Source organism: Monodelphis domestica, chromosome 3 (assembly GCF_027887165.1).
Source record: "Monodelphis domestica isolate mMonDom1 chromosome 3, mMonDom1.pri, whole genome shotgun sequence".
In the NCBI taxonomy this organism is placed as follows: domain Eukaryota; kingdom Metazoa; phylum Chordata; class Mammalia; order Didelphimorphia; family Didelphidae; genus Monodelphis; species Monodelphis domestica.
This window is the reverse complement of record NC_077229.1, coordinates 72,590,041-72,613,463: the sequence shown is the minus strand read 5'-3', so window position 1 is coordinate 72,613,463 and position 23,423 is coordinate 72,590,041. Positions and strand designations below refer to the sequence as shown.

Here is a 23,423-nt window from a genome sequence, read left to right as displayed (position 1 = left end):
GGCTGGGCAATCCGGGTTAAGTGACTTGTTCATGGCCACATAGCTAGGAAATGACTTGGGCCAGAATTGAACCTAGGACCTCCCAACTTCAGGCCTGGTGCTCTATCCACTGAGCTGCTACCTAGCTACCCTGAGAAGAGCTTTCTTAACAAGAGTAGAGAGTTCTGCTAAAGTCTATAGGCATTCATGCCACGGTTTCATAGTCCAGTTGGTTCCCCACTTAAATCAATACAGGCCACATTTATGCCTTCTGCTTGGAATCTTCCCTCCTCTCAGATTCCCCACAAAACAGAGAGCAGCCTTCTGAAACAGCTAAACTAAAACTCGCAGTTCTTTTTCACAAAATGTGTTGTCTTTTTTTTATTACTAGTCTAAGTCATTTTTTCTTTAGTCAGATTAGTGTCATAGTATAGATTTCATTAGTTCATGGTTTTTAAAATCCAGAATTACTTTGGATACGTAAAATAGTTTTCATTTTAAACTGGCATCATGTTGTTTGCACACAAAATGAAAGGGGAGAGAAAAATAATGCAAGGCAGTAGGGGACAAAAGAAATGTACCAGGACAACTCAAAACATTCTTTGGGGATCTGATTTACATGGGGGAAAAACTTGCCTTGAAATTTACACAACAGAATTGTACCTAATTACCTGAAAAGAATTCTTTTTTTCTAATTAGTCAGCATTATATTAACTTCTTTTTTTTTTTAACCCTTACCTTCTGTTTTGGAATTGATCCTTAGTATAGATCCTAAGTGTGAAGATTGTATTTGGCTCTCTCCTAACAATGAAGGTATTTAGCTCTTCCTTGATTATGAAGATTAAATTGTAATTCCCTGTCTATTTTTAGATTTTAATCCCCAAAGTGTAAACACAGTACTTAAAGTTGAGTATGGCGATCTACCCATTTTGGATTTTAACCACAAAAGGTGTGAACATCCATTTCATACATTGAGTGGGAGGTCTGTGACCCACGTGTGAAAGAGTGGGCAGTCCTGGAGTGGAGTGTCAGCTGTGATTGGTAGATGTAAAATTTAGGGGAAGTGACACAAAAGAAAAAGGTTTTTAAAAGTGGAAACAGAGAAACAGAGGACAAACACTCAGACTTGGAGTGAAGACAGACTTGAAGGGAATCACTTGGAGTGAAGTCACTTGGAGTTGAGGCTGATAAAAGAATCTGCTGATTGAACTGACAACATGGTAAGTGTAAAGGCTGACTTCCTTCCTTGCCCTTCCTGGAGGACGCCTCCAGGAAAGGCCCATTGTCTTGAGACTCCTTTCCCCTGGCCGGGGCCTTAGAATTTCTACCTGGCTGAGAGGAAGTTGGAGCTCTCTCTCTTTCTCTCTCTCTTTCTCTCTGCCCCCCCCCTTTTCTCTCTTCCTTAATATCTTCTCTCTATTGTAAAAATAAACTCCCATAAATTACATTTTACTTTAGTAATTAATTTTGGGATTTAGAAATTAAATCCCTGATGACCAATTAAATATTCAGTCCAACCATAAAAAATAACATAAGGCAGAAGAGTAGTAATGGCTAAGCCATTGGGATTAAGTGACCTGCCCAGGGTCACAAAGCTATTTGCATGAATTTCTTAATCAGAATCAGTCACTGTTTATAAATGACCTGCTATGCATTCTAGATAGAGAAGTGTTGCTCCACTACATCGTAGTTATTGTAGCAAATCTGTATTTTTTTTATATTTAATCATAGAAAGTTAACTTTGTTTTTGAAGTTTAGTTGCAAACAATGCTTTTCCATTTAGCCCTGTGGTTTGTTGCCTGCTTAGCTAAATACTGTCAGACTTGTAACTGTACTTAAGTAACTTGTAACTGTAGTACTTGTAACTTAATTACTTGTAACTGTAAGGCTGTCCTTATACTCAGTTTATTTAAGTATTCATTTTAAGGAAAGCATCCACTGTGAGAGGAATTTGCTTTTTGGAGGTCCTTGATCTATATCTAAAGAAAAACTAGAAATTATGTCATTATAGAATGCTGCTGGGGGCGGGGCAGCTGGGTGGTTCAGTGGATGGAGAGGCAGGCCTAGAAATGGGAGGTTCTGGGTTTAAATTTGATCTCAGACATTGCCTTGCTGTGTGACCCTGGACAAGTCCCTTAACCCCCATTGCCTAGCCCTTACCACTCTTCTGCCTTGGAGCCAATACACAGAATTGATTTGAAGATGGAAGGTAAGGGTTTAAAAAAAAAAAGAAGAAGAGAAAAGGAAAGGCAAGGAAGGAAAGAAAGAAAAAGAAAAGAAAAGGGTACCCTAGGAATTCTGTCCTTTTCTCCTTACCCCCCATGGCCTAGCCCTCACTATTCTGCCCTGGAACCAATACATAGTATTGAAGGTAAGGGTTAACATAAAAATAAAAATAAAAAAAGGCTGCTAGAAAAAAATATTTTAAAATAAATCAATTAATTTAAAAAGTAAAGTACTGCTAAAAGTCTCAATTGCATTTATTTTTTTAATGGCAATATTAGATTTGTGGACATAATTAAGGCATGTCATTACTGTCAGTTAAAAGCTGTATATGGTAAGTTAATCTTTTATTTTTACTGAATGATCTGTTCTCCATCCCAAAGCAAGTGCTCATAAAATTGGGTTAAATGTAAAACAAAAAACAAAAACCACAGAATGTCAGCGCTGGGGGGCCCTTAGAGTACAAGATGTCAGACACAGAATGGCAGAGCTGGGAAGGCTTTAGAGACCATGGGGTCCACACGGCTCATTGGAGAGAAAGCCTTCATCTCCTTCCCTACCCCTGCCCCCCTGCCCTAATTACTTGTTTTTTCCTGAAGGACAGACTCTTCTAGAGGACAAGAATCGCCTCATTTTTGTCTTTATATGCACAGGGCTTTGTCCACAGTAAGCAAAGAATCTCTGTTGGCTGAGTGAATTGAATTGTACCCCTTTGGAAAACACAGAAGCCCCCTTCCCTTGGGTCAGCAGAGGCCTTTCTCCAAGGCTTCGGCCAGAAGAGGGGTGGGAGCCCATGGGCCAGGGCTTGGGGTGGGGGAGCACTTACTCACCTGGATCTCCCGGGCGTGGTACATGATGATGAGACCCAGCAGGATGACAGTGGAGAGGCTGATAAGGCATTTTAGTGTAAATGAATATGAAGACTCCTGGGAACAGAGAGAAATGAGTCCATGACAGTTTCAGGGTCTAGAGGGGTGGTCAGACCCTCCTGACATCAAAACATCAAAGGATTGTCCTTCAGACAGCACTGATTGATGTTAGTACCCTCATTTATGTATTATTTTTAAAAATTATTTAGTTAATTAATTTAGAATATTTTTCCATGGTTCTATGATTCATGTTCTTTCCCTCCCCTCCTTCCTCTCCCCTCCTTGAGCCGATGAGCAATTCCACTGGATAATACCCTTATTTTTAAAAGACCAAAGTCACACAGTGAATATTACAAGAGGCAGGATTCGAACCTAGAGCCTGACTCCAAATCCCATATTTTTTCCTAGATATAGGCCAAGCTCCCCAGCTTTTCCTTTGGGCAACAGGCTGGAGGGAGAACAGGGGAGGACAATGAGGAAAAAGGAGCAATTATTCATCAACAGGTCTGGAGCAGCAGGAAATTCTATCCTTGGGGCTTTGCACTTAGAAACTCATTCCATATTTGTGGAATGAATACCAGGAGATATACTGGTAAGAATTGTGAGTTGGGGGGGCAGCTGGGTAGCTCAGTGGATTGGGAGCCAGGCCTAGAGACAGGAAGTCCTAGGTTCAAATCTGGCCTCAGACACTTCCCAGCTGTGTGACCCTGGGCAAGTCACTTGACCCCCATTGCCTAGCCCTTACCACTCTTCTGCCTTGGAGCCAATACACAGTATTGACTCCAAGACGGAAGGTAAGGGGGTTTAAAAATAAAATAAAAAAAAGAATTGTGAGTTGGCAATCAGAGGCCTTTGGCCTCTCCTCTCAGGGTGGTTCTGTCCCTCATAGGCTAGGCCACCTCTCTGGATCTCCCCTTTCTTCAAGCCTCCTCAGTAGGTGATAATAAAGGACTTGGACACTTCTGGGGTTCGCCACTCTGTAACCAGGTGCTTTGATTACAACAAAGTGGCATTTTTATTTTTTAATTTATCTCTTTAACTAATTTAGAATAGTTTTTCACAGTTACTTGATTCATGTTCTTTCCCTCCCCTCTCCCAGAACCAACAATCAGTTCCACTGGGTTTTATACGTATCATTAGTGCAAGGGTAACCATCCCTTCTCTTTTTTCTTTTCTCATCTTTTTTTAAAACCCTTCTGTCTTGAAATCAATACTGTGTATTAGTTCCAAGGCAAAAGAGCGGTAAGGGCTAGGCAATGAGGTTACCCAGTTAGGAAGTGCCTGAGGCCAGATTTGAACCCAGGTCCTTCCCTCTCCCCCAGCCCTGACTCCTAATCCACTGAGCCACCCTGATATCCCTTCTTAAAGATAAAGACACTGCAGGCTTCGGAGAGGAAGACATTTGAGTGGAATCACATAGCTTGAAGCCTTAGAGTTGGAACTCCAATGAGGGTTTCCTAACTGAGGCTACAGGGCCCTGTGCAGCCCATACCACCCACATCTTCCAGGGTTAATTGAGGAAAAAGACTGGTGGGAAACGCAATAGATTAACAAAAGGCATCTCCTTTGCTGTCAATATTCTCATGTCCATTCTGCAAATGGGGAAATAAAATAACACATCCTCCTCCTGATGCCTGAGGGCTGCATCCCAGTCAGAGAAGCCATCTGAAGACCAGAGAGGGTAGGTGACTGGTCTGCAGTCACACATCCTGTAGGAAATCAGAGGACTGGGGCAAAGACCTAGATAATGTGAGAACTGGCTGAACAAACCTAAAGGAAAGCTTCTTTTCCCTCTTGATGTTGACCATCTAGAACCTTTCTTTCCCTTCTTCCTCTTCCTTAGCTCTTCCCTCTTAGGTTTTCCTGCTCCAGAGCCCAAAGGTTTACTGCCCTCCTTCCCTGTCTTTTGGCTCTTTTCTAGACACTCATTTATGGAGAAAAGGCTTCGGTAGGATAGCGTCCACCAAAGGCTCCTCCCTTGAGGACAAAGAAAAATAATGGCCAAGAGAAAAACTGGCCTCTCTCTCCTATCCTTAACTCAGAGACCAACTTAGAAGGAAGGTTACAGATCTAGAGCTGAGAAATACTGAAGGGTAGAGTCCTGTCCTCCCTTCTTCAATTGTGAAAACAGGCTCAAAAAGATGGTGACTTGCCCAAGGTCTCAGAGATAATAAAACATCAGACATGGGATTTGAACTCAAGTCCCCCAACTCCAAAACCAGCATGTTCTTTCCACTGCCACTCAGCAGCCCCTCATCCTCTAGCCCCAAAGTTCTTCATCTTTTATGCATCATGGAGCCCTCTGGCAGCTTTAGGAAGCCTGCAGACCTTTTCCTTCTCAGAATAAATTTTAAAATAATCCAGCCTTGCATAATGTAACCATTTTGGGGTCTGATATTTCATTTGGACTAACACAACTCACTCAAGTCATAGACTGAAAAGCATCATGCAATAAGACAAAAAAAATCAAAACTCTGTTTCTGTTAAAGGTCAGGGCTAATAAAGGGGCCAGTTTTTGGCCCAATCCAAGTTTAAGGATGTCCTGTCATTGGTCTATGGCCCTCCTGGGGGTTTGTGGGCCCCAGCTTTGGTGACATTCAAAGAGAAGGGATGGACGGACAACCAGGGCTCAGAGCCAGGAGCTGGAGGGAGGGGGGATAGGAGACAATACCAGAGGGGGAAACATCTGGGGAGCCTCCTGCTCTCCCCTCCCAGCCCGGCCCCTAGGAACTCTATCTCCCTGGAGACTGGCCAAAGGCTCCTGTTGGGAGGATCGGAGGGCAGGGGAGGGATTCTAGGAGAGAAAGTACTACCTTGGTGTAGACGCCCCAGGACAGTTCTGTCTCAGTCACCATAACCACTATGCCAAACATGCCAAAGATAAGGGCGTAGTCGCTGAGCCGTTTCCGCTTTTCAAAGAGGACCCGACGGCGCCCTAACCGGTAGCTGACATTCTGGGACTTCCTGGGGGTCCTCTGGGGAGTACGGATTCCCTCTTCTTCCTCCTCGTCCTCCTCTTCCACTCGGTCGTGCAGGCTGGCCGGAGACACCCGCACCTGCTCCCCTTTAGACACGACCACTTCCAGACTTGAGCTTCGACCCGGGCCCTCACCACCCAGGGCCTGCAAGGGCTGGCCCTCGGGCTCATGGACCGAGAAGCCAAGACCGCCTGGGGGTTGTCCCACACCCCCGTTGTACCTGTAGCTGTTCATGGCTCTCGGGACAAAGGGGTTGGGCTCGCTGCTTGCGGATCTTGAGATGGCATGGCTCGGCCTCCTGCTGTCGGGGCCAACCTGTGGGCAGCAAGGGGGAGGCTGTGAGTCAGGAGGGCCCCATCGATGATGCAAGGTATCAGTCATCGTCACCGGATGGCACAAGAGAGTCCATTTGTCTTGCACACCATAGAGGGGATTCCTAGTGGGGGGGAGGGGGTCTGTTCTGAGCTCCTGGTCAGCTCTAAAATACTACGGTCCTGTCTAATCCCTCCTTCTATGACTTTTGTAGGAATCTTGATGGAATGAAACTCTTTGATGCCAGTTTCTTTTTCTAGGGCTCTATAAGCATTACAAAGCATTTTCTTCAGAACAGCCCTGGGAGGGAGGTGGTCAAAGGACCATCATCTCCATTTAACAGATGTAAACACTGAGGATTAGGGGGGGGAAATATATATATATACATATATATATATATATGTATATATATATATATATAAATAAATATATATTTGCTAAGGGTGGGTCACATAATGGGTACAAGTCAGGATGTGAACGCTAAGGTTTCCTGGTCCCCCGTCCAATTCATTTTCCACAGATGCTTCGCTTCTAGCAGCTAGGAGAGCCAGTTGACAGTGGAATGGGATACCCCAGTGGGCAGAGACTTCCCCAACAATGGAAGTGGCCTAGTGGTCAGAGATGCTATTGTACAGTTTCCTACTCAGGCAGAAATGGAACTTTCTACACTTCGGAGCTCCTTGGAATCCTGTGAGTTCTAATTCTAAGATTCTAACTTCTCTCCACACAGGGACAAGAAGGAAGGACCGGAAGGGATCTAGGATTTAGAGCTGAATAAGGGATTCTGGAACTCATCTAAGCTGACACTCTCATTTTACATACAAGAAAACTGGACTCGTACAACATGCAAATTCCTTTTAAGCATGTTCCCCCAGCGTCTTTTGCTCCCTGATCAGGTTGGGCTCGTGCACAGGGAATGAGTCTCTGGTTCTTGAAATTCTGCACTCAGGCTGCTAAAAGAGAAGGCCTCGAGGAGCCAGAAGGTAGCCAGGTTAGGGGAGAACATTAGAAAACACCCAAACTTCAGCTCAGTACTCTGGCAATGTCTTTCAGGGTCTCTGAACCTTGGGATGCTCTTCTTAGGTTCCTGCTGCCCAAGGAAAGCCTCTTTATCTCCCCTGGCCTCAGTGGAGATGGATGGTTCAAACCAGGAATTACTTCCCTGTTCAGCACAGAACTTTCAGAACCAGCAGAGACCTTAGATATCCATTCTCCATTGGATACCTGAGGAACTAAGGCCAGATAGGAGTTCCTGGGATCATATGATCCTGATCACAGAGTTGAAAGGGAACTCTGGAGGCCCTTTAGCCCAGCCCCTTCATCCTGGTGTCCTTAGCTCCTGAGCCCTCTGGGTGACAGAGAGCCACAACAATCACCAGGTAACAAATAGCCATGAACAATACACAAGCCGAACCTATAAAAGCTTAGAGTTCTCAAGACAAAGCCGTCAAAACTGGTTAAGGTGAATCTGGGTGGCCTTCCTACAGGAGGGGGGTTTGGAACAGAGCTCTGCTGAGAGTCCCCAGCCTTGGATGGGCCAGAGGGAGGCCATCGGGGGTGGGCCAGGGAAGTGGTGGAAACTCAGGCTGCTAAAAGAGAAGGCCTCGAGGAGCCAGAAGGTAGCCAGGTTAGGGGAGAACATTAGAAAACACCCAAACTTCAGCTCAGTACTCTGGCAATGTCTTTCAGGGTCTCTGAACCTGAAGGTCAGGCCTGAACCTGAAGGGAGGCCATCGGGGGTGGGCCAGGGAAAGTCGTTGGAGAATAAGTCTTGGCATCATGGATGACTGCCTACTCCCAACATGGAAGGGATAAGATGCCTCTTACTCCAGGGCCTGACAATCGGAGGATAGGAAACCTTGGAAAACACCTACAAGGTAAGGGTAGCTTTCCACAGGCTGGAGTCAGGGGACGTGGGTTCCAGACCCCAGTCTGGGGCCACAGGCAATCGCTTCCCATTCTGCTTTTCAGTTTTCCCACCAGTAATTAGGGGATAACAAATTCATTACCACCTACCTTCCGGGGCTATTGTAGGAATCAAAAGAAAGAGAGTGGATTCTTCAGAATCACTTTGCAGAAGCACCTTGTAAACTATAAAGCCCGCCCGCCCGGTGCCTACATGAGAGACGATTACGGGCCTGCCCAGCTCCCACAGCCAAACAAAGGGCTAATTATTCCTTCACTCCCTAGTCTCAGAACGACCTGTTAAAAATACTCCCAAGGTGAACAGGCAGAGATGTTGTTTTGCCTGGAAAAGGAACCAAAAAGCCAGAGAACAGCTGGCAAGCCACGAGGAAAGAAGGACCACTTGTTACGAAGGATGAAACATGCTAGAACATCACAACTGGTAGAGATCAGGGAGACTCTCTGGTCCAAGCCCTTCATCTTACACATGGAGAAACTGAGGCTCAGGGAGCACAAGGGATCTGGTGCTCAAGGTCACACTGGGAGTTGGGCAGTGGCAAAAGCAAGGGGACTTGGTGAGGAAACAGCTTGATCCTCTTGATTCCTAATCCCACATTTACCATGGATCTGTTTTATTTATTCTTCACTTCATTCCATATTTTTTCTATGCCCCTTGGCTCACAGGTCCTTCTGGGTCTGGCCTAAGGGCCCTCTTAGCTCTGAAATCCCATGGTCTATTGGCCTTTGCTGGCTCTCTGCTGGGGAGTCTATGATTCTCTGTCACCCAGCAAATGCTGCGCCTTAAATCCACGCACAGGATAACTGTGGAATTCTCACCAGGGTTGTGGAGGTTGAAGGATATTAAAGGGGTTTAACCAGAAGGGAGGGGAGTGGGGTGGAGGGCTGGGAACAAATGACCTTCTAGAAATGTGTTGACGAGCTGCCATTTGGAAATCTGGCTCCTCGGCTGAGTGCCTCCGGACAGATACACAGTCTAGGGCCAACGGGAGCTCCTGCTGTGCTGTTTTTTGCCTTCTCCCCCTACCCCATTTGATCTGGTCCGAGTTCTAAAGAGTCCTGGTTGGTGGGGGGGCAATCTTAGGGAGCTGCCCAAGGTGATCATCACTCCACTGGGGTGACCAAAAGGTCCATCAGCAGATGTGTCCAGGATCCGAAGAAAGGCTTCAGGAAAGAAGCCCTCCTCCCTCATGCCTACTGGGTAAAAGGAGGCAGTCATGGTCACATCCCCTGATTCCTGTTAAGTAAGTCCTTTCTCCTCTCTGGGTTTCAGGTTCCTACTGAGTAAAATAAGGTGAGGAGGGTGAGGACAGGCTAAGGTTGGACTTGATGTCTGGGTTCCATGCAGAGCTGGCAGTCTAAGATTAGAGAGTAGAGGAAGCTGCCTCAGGTGGGACTGGGGGGAGATAAGAGAAGCCCCCCCCCCTCCCATATAGGTCCCTGCCTATATCATTTACCAGGCCCTGGGAAGTGCTAATATGGCTAGAGTTCCTAGGGACAACTAGTCATAGAACCTAGACTGTTGGAGTTGGGAGGGCCCTTAGAACACATCCTGAAAGCTGGGGAGAACATTAGAACAAAATATGACAGCTGGAAAGGACCTTGTGAGAGGTGGGAAGGACCTCAGAGTCCAGCTCCCTCATTGTACTTTCAAGAAGGAAGGGAAGGGGCTTGCTCAAGGTCAAACGTTGGACGGAGAGTCATGGAAGGGATCAGGTGGGAGTCCAAGTGCATGTCCCTCCCAAAGAATCAGAACAGAGAGGGCTCATCCAATGACTCAGAGGAGTGGCAGGGATAAAGACTAGCCTAGAGAAGGAGCTCTCCAAAGGAACTGGAAAAGATGGGGACGACAAGGGTCTGGGATCCTTTGAACTCTGCCCAGAAGTTTCCCCAGAGCCTCCCAATTTGGTGGCTCTAAAAGGAACTGATTTTTCCTGCTCCAACAAGATTCAGGTAGAACTGCCTTAGATCGACCCCAACATCCTACTCTCAATTTCAATATTTCCACCTCTTCTTGGGGAAGGGGGTTCAACTTTCCCAGAAGAAAACACCTGGCAAGAGTCCCCCTTAAGACCGACCCAAAACGCTCAGCTTTCTGCATCCCCTCCCATTGGGAAAGGGATTTCAACTTTCCCAGAAGAAAGCGCCAGGAGGACAGAGCACAGGCAAAATGGGGGCTCCCTTTCCACCAAGGCAGATGGACAGTACTAGTTGAAGGACAGAGGCAGCTTACCCAACCAGGGTCCTCCCCTTTCTTTCGGTTCACGGGCTCCATGCAAGGACCCTCCCCTCCCCTTGGGGCTGGATTCTTCACCAACCTGGGGTTCAGACTCTGACTCCCCTCTCCCTCCAGACAAAGGAGGAAGGTCTTTGCATTATGCAACGGCCCCGACTAATTGCCTGGTGCCTCTCTTAGCTCAAGCTAAGTGTCTCGGGCTTCGGGGCTCCTTCCCACATCTCCCCAGTGGCTACCCCATCAGCAGGGTGCAATTAGCGGAGGCTCTCCCGAGCCAGCCTGACGCCGCCACCGGGCGCCCTCCGTCTGTCTCTTTCCCGGTGCGGCATCAACACACGCACTCACCCCCGCCCCTGGTGCTGAGGTACTGGGGGGGCCCCTACCAGGCCCCGGGTGACTCCCTCCCGGGTTTCCTTCCTGGGAGACCCTGGACCCCTCCCCCCATCTTCCCGCCCAGATCTCAATCCAGCGTCCTGGCAGCGGGGCGACTGTCACCTCACCAGGCACAGGGCGGCCCCTGCCCTTCGAAGCCCCTTGCCCCCGGCTCCCGACTGTAGCCCCCCGCATCCCCATCGTGTTGCCTTCTCCAGGGGGTCCCCGGACCCTGGGTGTCCCGTCCCGTGCCAGCCGCCTACCTGCTGGAGTGGGGCTGGGCTCGGGCTCCAGGGGCCGCGGGCGGAGCAGCAGGAGGAGGAGGAGGGGGAGCGGGAGAAGTTTCCAAGGGGCGCTGGGGGCGGCGGAGGGGGCTGCAGGGGCGGCCGTGTCCTGGCCGCAGCCCCGGGTCCCGGCGGGCTCCCCCCCGGGGCCGCGGGCCGGGGCCGCGGCGGGGGCGGGCAGTGCCAATAGCCCGGCGGCGGGCCATGGCCCGGGGACTCCGGGGGGCAGCTGCGGGGCGGGCGCGGGCAGGGGGCTGCGGGGGGCGGCGGCGGCTGCTGGTGCATGCCCTGCCCTGGCCCGGCCGCCCCGCCCCGCGCCGGCAGCAGCCGCGCCGCCTCGCGCCGTCTCCACCTCCGCTGGGGGCTGCAGCCGCTGCAGCCGCTGCTGCCGCCCGCCCGACTGGGGCCCGCGCCCTCCCGGGGGCCAGGGACGTCCGTGCCGGCCCGCTGATTGGCGAGCTGGGCCGGGCGCGAGACCCTTGTGACGCTCTTGTCCCGCCTCTCAGGTTCCGCCCCCCGCTCCGCTTCGAAGCCCCGCCTCGAAGGCTCCGCCCCGCCTCCTTCCATCTCCGCTCCCCCTACGGGGTCCGAGGCTCGTGCAGAGTCGGGGAGCACAGGGCCCCGGGGAGCTCAGGGCAGCATCTCTAGCTGGTGCCATGCGCACCCGTCGCCCCCTTTGCAGGGAGCTCACCTGCTCTGCCACGAGAGTCCCTTTTCTCCCTGGAAGGAGATATGGGGTGCAGAAGGGTGGAGGGGGTCCCCATCCTGGAAGGGAAAGAAAGCCTGCCTCCAAGGGTATTCCGAGCTGTAAGGGACCTGCCTTTGGATGGCCGTTTCCTTCTTCTTTCTACGTGACCTTGGACCAGTCACACACCCCAGCCCAGCCTCAGGGTCCTCAGGTGTAAACCTAGCAGTGTAGACCTGCTGGTTTCTATGGGCCTTTGCAGCTCCAGCACCCTCATCCGGTCTGTGATACTGTTCTGAGGCTTCTTCCAGTTCTGACATACATCCTGTATGCTGAGTGTGTTATACAGCTCCTTCCAGCTCTGGCACCCCTTGTTCTAAGGTCCCTCCCAGCTCTGACATTTTTATAGCTTGGAGAGTTAGGGAAGGCATTTGGCCAAGTCACAGCACCAAAGGAATAGGTAGGACTAGAACTCGGGCCTCCCCTATTCCCACCCGGTATAGGGCTCTTTCCCATACACCAAAGCAGGCTCTGTGGGTATCCCTTCATCCATCAGCTTCCTTCTTGCTCCTGCCCTCTCTCACTGGCAGGTGCCAGTGCCAGGTTTAAGCGGGGAGGCTGAAGAGCTCTGGCTGAGGCCCTCTCTGATATAACCCTTCTCCCTTACCCAGTGGCCGAGAAGGGCCAGCAATTTGCCTCCACTCCTATGAGCTCCACGCTGGAGAGGCATGGTGGGCAGCTAGTCTGCCTCTCCTCCCTCACCAGTGGGCTGAGCTGTCAATCAGTACTGCTGGTGGCTGAACCCCAGACCTCTCTCTTAGGGTTTTCTTTCCTCAGATGAATGGTGGTTTGGGGGAGAACGGCCCCTCTATCTCACCTGTCCACAACCGGGCTATCTATGCTGGTGGCCCCTTGGCTGCCACTCTAGGGCGAGCTTTCTTCAAATCTCACAATGTTGGGTTCAAAAGCACCATTAGAACACAGAACAGAATGGCTGAGCTGGCAGGGCCCTTTGACTAAAGAGAATTTCTGAGGTGGAAGAGATCTTGGAAGATAGAACATAGAATTGGGAGAGTCTCAAACATGGAACATCAGAACAGAAATGGACCTTAGAACACAGAATATAGACTTGCTCCCACAGGACAAAACTAGGCAAAGCAGGGAGAGTTCCAGAGAAGCAGGTTTCAGTTGGATAGAAGGAAAAGTCCCTAACAGTGAGAGCTGTCCAAAAATGAAATAAATAGGCTGCCTTGGAAGGGAGGATTTCTCCCTTACTGGAAATTTTCAAGAGGCAGCTGAAGGAGTATTTGCCACAGACATAATAGAAAGAATTCCTAAACAGAGGCAGGTTGGGCTAGCTGACCTTTGAGGTCCCTTCCAAATCTGAGATTCTATGACTATAAGATGGTGTCAGAAGGGAACAGAGAATGCCAGAGCTGGGAGGGAGCTTAGAACAGAGAATGTCAGAGCTGGGAGGGAGCTTAGAACAGAGAATGTCAGAGCTGGGAGGGAGCTTAGAACAGAGAATGTCAGAGCTGGGAGGGAGCTTAGAACAGAGAATGTCAGAGCTGGGAGGGAGCTTAAAACAGAATGTCATCTGGGAGGGTCTTTAGAACAGAGAATGTCAGAGCTGGGAGGGAGCTTAGAACAGAGAATATCAGAGCTGGGAGAACCCTGAGGACAGAGGATGTCAGAGCTGGGAGGGAGCTTAGAACAGAGGATGTCAGAGCTGGGAGGGAGCTTAGAACAGAGGATGTCAGAGCTGGGAGGGAGCTTAGAACAGAGAATGTCAGAGCTGGGAGAGACCTTAGAACAGAGAATGTCAGAGCTGGGAGAGACCTTAGAACAGAGAATGTCAGAGCTTGGAGGGCCCTTAGAACAGGGAATGTCAGAGCTGGGAGAGATCTTAGAACAGAGAATGTCAGAGCTGGGAGAGTCCTTAGAACAGAGAATGTCAGAGCTGGGAAAAGATTTTAGAACACAGGATGTCAGAGCTTGGAGGGGGCACCTTAGAACATAATACCCTGCATCATAATAACTGCACAAAGCTGGCAGGAATGGCTAACACACTGGATTACAAACAATCTAAAAAGATCTTTCCTGGCTAGAATATGGAACTAATAAAGTTAATAAGATAAAATACAATAGGAATAAATGTCGCCTCACATCTAGGTTCAGAAATTGGACTTTACCGGTAGGAGATGAGGAAGGCATTGTTAGACAGTGGTTTGTCTGGGGAGAAAAAAAGACTTCAGTGCTTAGTGACCTACCAACAGGGTGAGAAGGCATCCAAACAAATTCTTGTGATCTTAGTGTGCCTTAGGAACGGCAGAGCTCCCAGGAGGGAAGAGGTGATGGTCCTGCTACACTGTGCGTGCCCTGGTCAGAACTCATCTGGAACAGCGAGACAAAGTGTGGCAGAATGGATGAGTGTCCGGCTTGGGGAAATCAAGGACGCCTCCAACGAGCTAATGCAAAACTCCATATAAATGTCAGTTGTTATTCGTGACTTCATCCACTCCCATGGATTCAATTAGCACCAGTAAAGATGACTCCCAAATCTCTGGGTACAGTTCTGAAGCTCGTCAGCAATTGAGTTCAAGGAACAGTTATTAAGTGCCTGCTTGGAGCCAGAGACTGTGCTGGGCATTGGGGAGACATAGACAGATTGGAGACATCCTCACCCTCATGGACCTTTCATCCGAATGACCGGGGAGACCACGGGAAAACAAATCAATGAACACTAAGGAATCTCCAAAGTGAAGGAGAAGCCGAGGCTGTGCTTGAAGGGAATCAGGGACTTTCCAGAGCAGAAATGAGGAGGACCTGCATTCCAGGGATGAGGGATGACTATACAAGGCCATCCAGGGGGGAGATGGGATATCACAGGGAGGAACAATTACAGGCTAGTCTGACTTTTGTTTTTTAATTCTTACCTAATGTCTGAGAATGGATATAAGTAATCAGTTCCAAAGCAAAAGAGCAATAAGGGCTACAGAACTGGGGTTCAGTGACTTGCCCAGCATCATACAGCTAGGAAGTGTCCGAGGTCAGATTTGAACCCAGGCTCTCCTGCCTCCAGGCCTACATTTCTATCCACTGAACTAACTAGCTGCCCTGCCAGTTTGACTTGAAAAGAGATGGCACAGAGGAGGAATATTATAAAACCAGACAGGAAAAGTAGGTGGGATGCACATTACAAAGGACTTTCAGTGCCAGATTGAAGAGTCTGTGTTTTGTCCCAGAGGCGAGAGGGATGCAATGGAGCTCTGTGAACAGGGGAGTATGTTAGACGAGGAGATCTATATTTTAGAAACATCAGTTTGGCAGCTGGGTAAAAGAGGGCTAGAGAAACATTAGAAGCAGGGAAAGTAATAAGAAGGCACTGAGTCTAGATGAGAGGTGATGAGGAGCTGAAATAGAGTCCATCAGGAAAGAAGGAGAAGAGATGGATGCTGGAGCTGGCAAGATTTGGCAAGCAAATGGATAAGGAGGATGAGGCGAAGAACAGTGGAAGATAATTAGAAAGTGCCAAGCCTTAGATGGGTTGAAACTGTAGTGGTGGCTTCAAGAGAAATAAAGAGGATTGAAGGATGGATGGGTTTGTGGGGAAATATAATAACGAGTTTTGTTTCAGACATGTTGAGTTTGATGGGACGTCTAGGTGGATAGTAGACTGGAGTTTGAGAGAGAGGTGAGGGCGGGATGTGGGAGTTTGCATGGAAACGAAACTCAAGTATACCCATGGGAACTGATGAGATCACCAAGGGAGAGAGATGAGGCCCCAGAATGGGGCCTTTCAGGACACCCACACTTAGTGAAATAGAGAAGGAAGATGACCTAGCAAAGTACAGTGAAGGTAAGTAATATCCCATAGGTAGGAGGAGAACCAAGACAGAGGTGGAGTCCCAGAAGCCAAGGGAGGAGACAGGCAGAAGGAGGTGGTTGACAGTGAGTGGCAAAGGCTACAGAGATGTCAAGTAGCATGAGGACTGAGAAAAGGTCAATGGTTTGAATAGTAAAGAAATTGATGGTGACTTTATTTTTTTCACTGTTCAAAACATATTTCTATGTTATTCATATTTGCAGTAGAGTGATCCTTCAACATCAAAACCCTAATCACATCCATATCTCACTACGTGATCAAGTATGCTTTTCTAATGCATTTCTGGTTCCACAGTTCTTTCTCTAGATGTGGATAGTGCTCTTTCTCCTAAGCTCCTCTGAATTGTCCTGGATCATTGCATTGCTGCTGGTAGAAAAGTCTATTACATTTGATTGTGCCACAGTGTATCAGTCTCTGTGTTCAATGTTCTCCCGGCTCTGCTCCTTTCACTCTGCATCACTTCCTGGAGGTCTTTCCAGTTCACATGGAATCCCTCCAGTTCCTTATTTCCTTTCAGCAAAATAGTATTCCATCACCAACACATATGATGGTGACTTTAAAGAGAGACTTTTCAGTCTAGTGGTAGCTTTGGAAATCAGATCTTAAGGGATTGAGAAGTGAGTGGCAGGTGAGGGAATCAAGATACTTAGTTCAGAAGACTTTTTCAGCTTATGTAAGAGAACAAATATCCTATAGGACAAGATCATGAGGGAATTGCAAGACCAAGTGGGTTTTTTTTAAGGATATGGGGAGATTTGGGCATATTTATGGCATCAAAGAAATCAGTGAATGAGGAGAGACTGGAAAGCTGAAAAAGAGAGGAAACGATCAAGGGACCAAATTCTTAGAGGAGACAGAAGGGAATGGGATTGAGGGCACAAGGAAAGTAGTTAGCCTTGGTAAGAAGGGTCACTCCTCCTTAGAGACTGGAGCACAGGAGGGAATGATGAATGATGAGATTTTGAGGTATGATCTAGATGAGGCAGCTGGTGGTGGATGGATGACTCCCCCTTCCCCCCAAGTAGAATAGCAGTTGGGGTCTCCTATGAGAGCTGAGGGGTCTGAGGACAGAAAACAAGGTCTGGAAGAGCTACTGTGGAAACTGTTATAGGTAGTCAGGGAAGAGTAAAAGCATTGTGTGCAACCTTAAAAGTCAAATTGACATCAGAGAACATAAATTTGTAGAGGACTCAATGAGCTGGATGACTTTCTTCAGCACTACTCACCCAAATATGTAGGAAGGGAAAAGGCAAATGGGAATGGTGGAGATGGAGCATTGTCTCTCAGTGATGACAACAACGGGCATGTCTACAGCTCTTTAAAGATTTCTAAGTACTTTATTATTGGAGCCCCCAAACAACTTTGCCTGCCTGCTTGGGCACTTCAGGCTCTGTTCATTATTCTCATGTTACAGATGGGGAAAGTGAGGCCGATGGACACAGAGCATCAGGGGGAGGGTTTGGACAAGAATGATTCCTGTTTTCTAGTGAGAGCAGAGCCCAGCTCTCTTTCCACCCTACCCTACTCTGCCTTTCTTACTGATGCCCCCCTACATTAGTAAAGCTTTCATTCCTGCCAGTGCCTTCTGTTCAGCACAAATGCCTCATAGGTGTTCCTGTCTCTACTCTGTCTCCCCTTTAGTGCCTCCTCGGGATCTCCCGTGGCCCGTTTGGACTCCTTTGCCTGGCACTCAAAGCTTTCCACAACCTGAGGCCAAGAGACCTTTTTGATCTTGCAATGCCTGCCCTCCATGAATGAGCCACTCGATTCCATGAACATTTTGGGCTGATTAGGCTACGGTTTGCCTGCCAAGTAAGCCACCGGCTTCCCTATCTCTGTGCTGTGGCTTATACTATCACATTTGTTCTTTATTCCAGGTCTGTCTTCTCCTTGTTCCATCCCACCCCAGCCCTTCCCCTTGAGATAACTGCGAGGATGGTTACACATGTGCAATCTGTATCCGATTGCTTACTGTCTCAGGGAGGGACAATCAGAAGGAGAGAGAGAATTTGGAACTCAAAACTTAAAAAAAATGTTTAAAAAATGGAGGAAATAAAAATTATTTTTTTAAAAAGAGAAATAACTGTGTGTAGAAACAATGGAAAGCTTGAAAGTACCACGTGCATGTCAGTAATTATATTTTTCTCATTATTTTGGTCCAGACTGATTATCTCATACCTGTAGGGGAGATGCTCAGTGTAGAAATATCCTTTTGTGATGAAAATTAGTGCCAAGCCTATACGTGATTCTGAGCAAGTCACAATTCTGCCTCAGTTTCCTCATCTATAAAATAAACTGGAGAAGGAAATGGCAAACCACTCCAGTATCTATGGCAAGAAAACCTCAATGGCTATCATGAAGAATTGGATGGGACTGAACAACAGAAACAACTAAAATACCTTTGGCACAGAGAATGCCCAGGTAACTTGCCCAGTATCACATAGATAATATCTGTGAGAGACAGGACTTGAATTCAGGTCTTTCTGACTTCAAGTCTGGCCCTCCCATTCACTACACCACACTGCTTCTTATCAGTTATTATTATTATTGGTAATAATAATAATAATAGCAGCTGCTAGTTAGCATAAAGGGTAAAGTACCAGGTTTGCAGTTGGGAGGATCTAGGCTCAGGTGCTTCCTAGCTGTGATTGCCCAGCCCTTGCCTTGTCTTAGAATTGATACCAAGACTAAAGGTAAGGGTTTAAAAGATAATAATATGAATAATAACTCTCATTGATATTAAGGTTTGCAAAGTTGCTATCTTCCCAACAATCCTGGATAGTAGGTACTATTATTGTCTTTATTTTACAGATGGGTAAATTGAGGCAGGCAGAGGTTAAGTGGTTTGCCCACGGTTTCACAGCTACTAAGTATCTGAAGCTGGAGAATAATGTTGTTGATGATGATGATGAATCCCTGTCCATCCTTTAAAGACCAACTCAAATGCCACCTCCTTCAGGAAGCCCTTCCTGGATGCCAATGACCTTCACACAAAGTTATGTCTTGAACACTCTTGACATGTAATGACCCTCCACTGGAGCTCAGGAACCTTGTTGGGTGTTGCCTAAACTTTGTATCTTGGATCCCCTTGTATGCCCACCCAGCTGAGGGTTTCTGCTTCAATGGGCTGGAACCTCCCTGATTGCCGGTCGACACCCCGTCCTGATCTGTAAAATGAGGGGTTTCTAAGGTCCCCCCCCCCCCCCCCCCCCCCCCCGGCAGTTCCGTGATTCATACTGTGGCTAACAAACCTGCAGGGAGGGAATTTAGTTCTGGTTTTGTTTCCTCTTGTTCATCTACCCTCAGAATGCCTGGGACCTCCTTTCTCTGCAATCGGAGGGTATAACCGGAGGGTATCCCGACTATTAACCCTTGATGGCTGGGTGGGGGACAGGCATTAGATGGCTGGGTGGAGGCCTCTCCTCGCCCCCATCTCCCCTCTCCCAGGCTGGCTGGGTAGCCCAGTGGTTGGCAGGGATGCCCCAGCACAAGGGGTTCCTGAGCCCCTGAATGGGGGACTTTTCTATCCCAATCCGACTCTCTCCTGGGCTGTCCCTTTCTCCTTTCCTCTCTCCTCCTTGTTCTAAAAATAGCACTGATGCTCTTCAGAGCCCTCCCCACTGCACTGGGCGAGCGTAGAAGAGCTGCAGTCATTGGAGAAGATTCTCCCCTTCCATCTTGACCGTGCAGCCCCCCCCCCCAAGGTGGGCTTCCTCCCTCCCAGCCCCTGCTCCCACTTCTCTGTCATCCTCCTCCCTCTCCCTTACTCCCACCTGGGGAGGTGAAGACAAAACAGCAGAAGGGAGGGAGGGAGGGAGATTTGGGAGGGCAATTTGTGAAAGAAAAATGAAAAGAAAGAAAGAAAGAAGAGAGAATGGGGCAGCATTTGTGGGAGCACACAAAGGGGTGTGTGTATGTGTGTGAGAGAGAACTCGGGGAACCATGAGAGAATGTGGGGGTGCCAGAGAGAGAGAGAAGAGAGAGAAGAGGGAGAGACAGAGGGGGGAGGAGAGGGGGAAGAGAGAGAGTGGGAGAGGGGGAAGAGAGAGAGTGGGAGAGGGGGAAGAGAGAGAGAGGAGGGAGAAGGGTATCAGTATGAAGATAAAGAGAATATGGGTGTGTCAGACAGTAAGAATATGAGGTAAGAGAGAACATGGAGCTATGTGTGAGAGAATGGGGGTATGTGAGGGTCAACATAAATGTGTAAGAGTATAAGAGTGTGCGTGTAAGAGAGAGAGTGAGTTTGTAAATGGGGGAGTGTCAGTGTGAGAGAGAAAGACAGAGAGGGAGGGAGAGGGGAGATGGAGGAGGGAGTGCAATGGTGTGTGTAAATGATAGAAAATAGGGCTGTGTGAGAGAGGGCATGGGGGTATGTGAGAGAAGGGGATGTGTGTGTGTGAAAAAGAACAATGGATATGTGAGACAGAATGAGGTAGAATGTAAGAGAGGGAACACAGGAGGATGCCACTGAGAGAACATGGGATAGGAGAGATCCATTCATGCTCTTTCTTTCACATATGCTTTTTTGTTCTTTCACACATATGTTCTCTTACGTTCATCTGTGTTCTGTCTCAGCACACATCTATGTTTTCTTTCTCCCTCTTTTCCTCCCTCCTCATCTCCTGTTTTCATTCTCACCTCTCTCTCCTGTCTGTTTTTTCTCTCCCTATCTCCTTCATCTGTCTTTCTCTTATCTCTCACACACCCTTGTGAGAAAGAATAAATGTGCATGTGTATGTTTGAGAGAGAGAGAGAAAGAGAGAGCAAAAGAGAGAACAAGAGGGGGAAAGAGAGTGGAGAGAGAAAGGTGTGGAAAAAGAGAAGGGGCAGGGGATAGGAAGAGGGAAAGGGAGAGCTAGAAAAAGAGGAGAACAAGGGGAATATGAGAAAGAAGTGGGCATCTGTATGAGAGAATATGGAGGTGTATAAGTGACAGTACACAGAGATTTCTGTGTGTGTGTGAGAGAGAGAATGAGTGTGTAAGAGAACACAAGTAGGCATGTGTGTGTGTCAAGAAAAAACGAGGGTGTTTAAGGAGAATATGAGAGTGTGAGAAAGAATATACAAGGGTAGGTGAAAGAGATAAGGGAAGTAACAAAAAAGAAACACAATTGTGTGTATGAGAGAACAAGACTTCGAGAGAACATGCTGGGAAAGAGATGGAAATCAGAGGGTGTAAAAGAGACAGCAGAATGGCATATGTGTGTGTGTGTGTGTGCGTGTGCACGTGAGAGAGACAGAGAGACAGAGAGAGAGAGAGCAGCACATGGGAGTGTGTGAGAAGATGCCAGTGAAAGAGAACACAGGGATGTGGGAGACAGAGAATACAAGGGTACTGAAGGAGAACATGAGGGTCGAGAGTGAGTGAGGGAGAGAGAGGGAGAGAGAGAGAGAAAGAGAGAGGGAGAGAGGGAGACAGAGAAAGGGAGAGAGAGAGAAACAGAGAGATGGAGGGAGAGAGAGACAGAGAGGGAAGGGAGGGAGGGAAAGAGAGACAGAGAGGAGAGAGAGAAACAGAGAGAGAGGGAGGGAGGGAAAGAGAGACAGAGAGGAGAGAGAGAAACAGAGAGAGAGAGGGAGGGAGGGAGAGAGAGAGAGAGAAGGAGGGAGAGAGAGAACAAACACGAGGCTGTGTGTAAGATGCCACCCGTGTGTATTTGAGTGGGTGCTGGGGAGAGCACCACATGAACAAAGCACAGCAGGCAGAAAGATGGGGAGAGGATGATGGGAGAGGGGCTGAGTTCTGTTCGGATTTCAATGCTGGCAAGGAAAGAGAGTAGGGAAAGATGCCAGGCACTCTGTGTGTTGGGATGCATGTGTGTTTGTGTGTGTGTGGAGGGCAGGTTCAAGAAAGAATGTGTGGTAAGAAGGTGACAGAGGGGTGTGTGTCTGTGTGTGCCACAAAGAGCAGGAGAGAGACAGAAGGGTCCTAGGAAGCAGCCAGTCCAGCTTTCCCATTTTGCAGCCCAAGAAAAACAGGCTAAGGGAGGGAAGGCACTTGTTCAAGGTCACAGAAATAGCAGTAGGATCCAGGTCTGCAGACTCCCAGCCCAGGGCGCTTCCCTTCCTCCCACTCCCCTCCTCCCTTCATCCTCCATATAGCCTCCCTCCCATCCCCACCCCACCCCCCTTTCTCTTGACAAGCTGGCTGTTGCCTTGGCTTCTACCAGCTTGGGGAGGGGCCTTTCTCCTGGAATCCCGATAGCTTCCACATCCTGGCTGATTGTGGCTTTATTTTCCTCACTGCCACCCCGCATAGTGCCCCCTCCCCCAATAACCCACCCCTAACACAGAACCACAGGACTCTCAGACCTCTGTCTGAAACAGACTCTATTTTATAACCTACCTGATCAGTGGTCATCCAGCCTTTGCTTGGAGATACCTAGTGACAGAGAACCCACTACCTCTGGAGGCAGCTTTCATTGTAGGAAGTTTTTTTTTTCTTAAATTAAACCCAAATCTACCCATTTGCAACTGACCCCATTCCTTCTGGCTCTGCCCTTTGGGGCCAAGCACCAGCCTGACGAACACTTGATGGCAGCTGTCAGGGCCCCCTTATCTCTCCTTTTCTTTAACTGATCCTTTGATAACAGGAACTCGAGGCTCTTCAGCACCCTCATTACCCTTCTCTGGTCAATCTCTATCCTGGTCTAATCACTTGCTAAAATTCGGCTCCTGCAATCTAAGAGATTCCCGTTGTGGTCTGACTAGGGAATGGGCAGTGGGACTAAGCGTCTCTCCCGTCCTGATCACTATTCCTCCACCCCACGTTTGGCATTGGCTTCTTGGGCTGCCGCCAAAGGCACCTTGAAGTCTATTAAAGACTCGGGCTTTTCAGATGAACTGCTGGGAGGGCTTAGCCTCTTCTATCCTGTAACGTTCCGGTTGATTCTTTGAACCCAAATGGAGGTCTTTACATTTGGTCCAGTCCCACCCATGACTTCATTATTAGTTTATCCTGTCCTGATCCGATTGAACTCAAGAACCGAGTATTCAGTGTGAGTCTGCACTGTGCACAGACCCCAGGCTGATCCTTTCGGGATTGTCTACACTTCCTATTTTTCCTCATTAAAAATCCCTCGGGAGCTCGTCACCCAGGGTCCAGACAAACATGCTGGGGGTGGGGCCGGGGCTTCCCATTTCTCTTGACGTATTAAGATGGCCAATGGAGAAATGGGCTGTTCCGAGGGCTATCCTAGACTCTCCCCGTTTAAGAGGAACAGCACATGTTGGCGCAAGCATTTATTTCTTTGATGACTTCCTCCTAGCCAGCGATTTTCCCCCTGTTTCTTCCTCTGGAGGCTGTTAACAGTCCATTCATGCCACCCCTCCAGAGTTCCATTACCGTTTCGAGGGTGGGAGAGGAGTAAGCTTCAATTTCAGTTATTAGACCCCATAAGAGCATGCAGAGGGCACAGCAAAGGTTAAACTATGGGCTTTGGTTTCGGGAAGAAGCTCGGGGATCCTTCAGCGCCTCAGCCTGTCTCTCTGGCCAGCTGCTCACCTCCAGCCTTCCATCCACGTGGCTGTCATTAACAGTACGTTCCTGGGGAATGCCCCACAGGAGACTTCGGACCAAGAGGTCCTCAACAATCCTAACTTTAGACTTAGGTACCCATTGTACCCCCGCCCCACCCCGCCCGGGTCCTTGCGCAGCCGTGGGGGGAGGGGGGCTC

At 48.5% G+C, this 23,423-nt stretch overlaps 1 protein-coding gene across 2 annotated transcripts in view; it reads right to left on the bottom strand.

The window, feature by feature from the left end:
• KCNN1 (potassium calcium-activated channel subfamily N member 1) overlaps positions 1–11,617 on the bottom strand; it is a 29,446-nt gene extending 17,829 nt beyond the window's left edge. Inside the window, exons 1-3 of one of the 2 annotated variants that reach the window (XR_008917357.1) lie at positions 11,156–11,617; positions 5,885–6,364; positions 3,033–3,128 (exon numbers count right to left, since the gene is read on the bottom strand). Coding sequence is in view for 1 of the 2 variants with exons in the window: in XM_056822113.1 (XP_056678091.1) it covers positions 3,033–3,128; positions 5,885–6,364; positions 11,156–11,461 (882 nt within the window). In the remaining variant the exon portion in view is untranslated. The remainder of the gene's footprint in view (positions 1–3,032; positions 3,129–5,884; positions 6,365–11,155) is intronic. The other variant, XM_056822113.1, reaches the window with a different exon arrangement.
• Between the last annotated feature and the right edge of the window lie 11,806 nt (positions 11,618–23,423).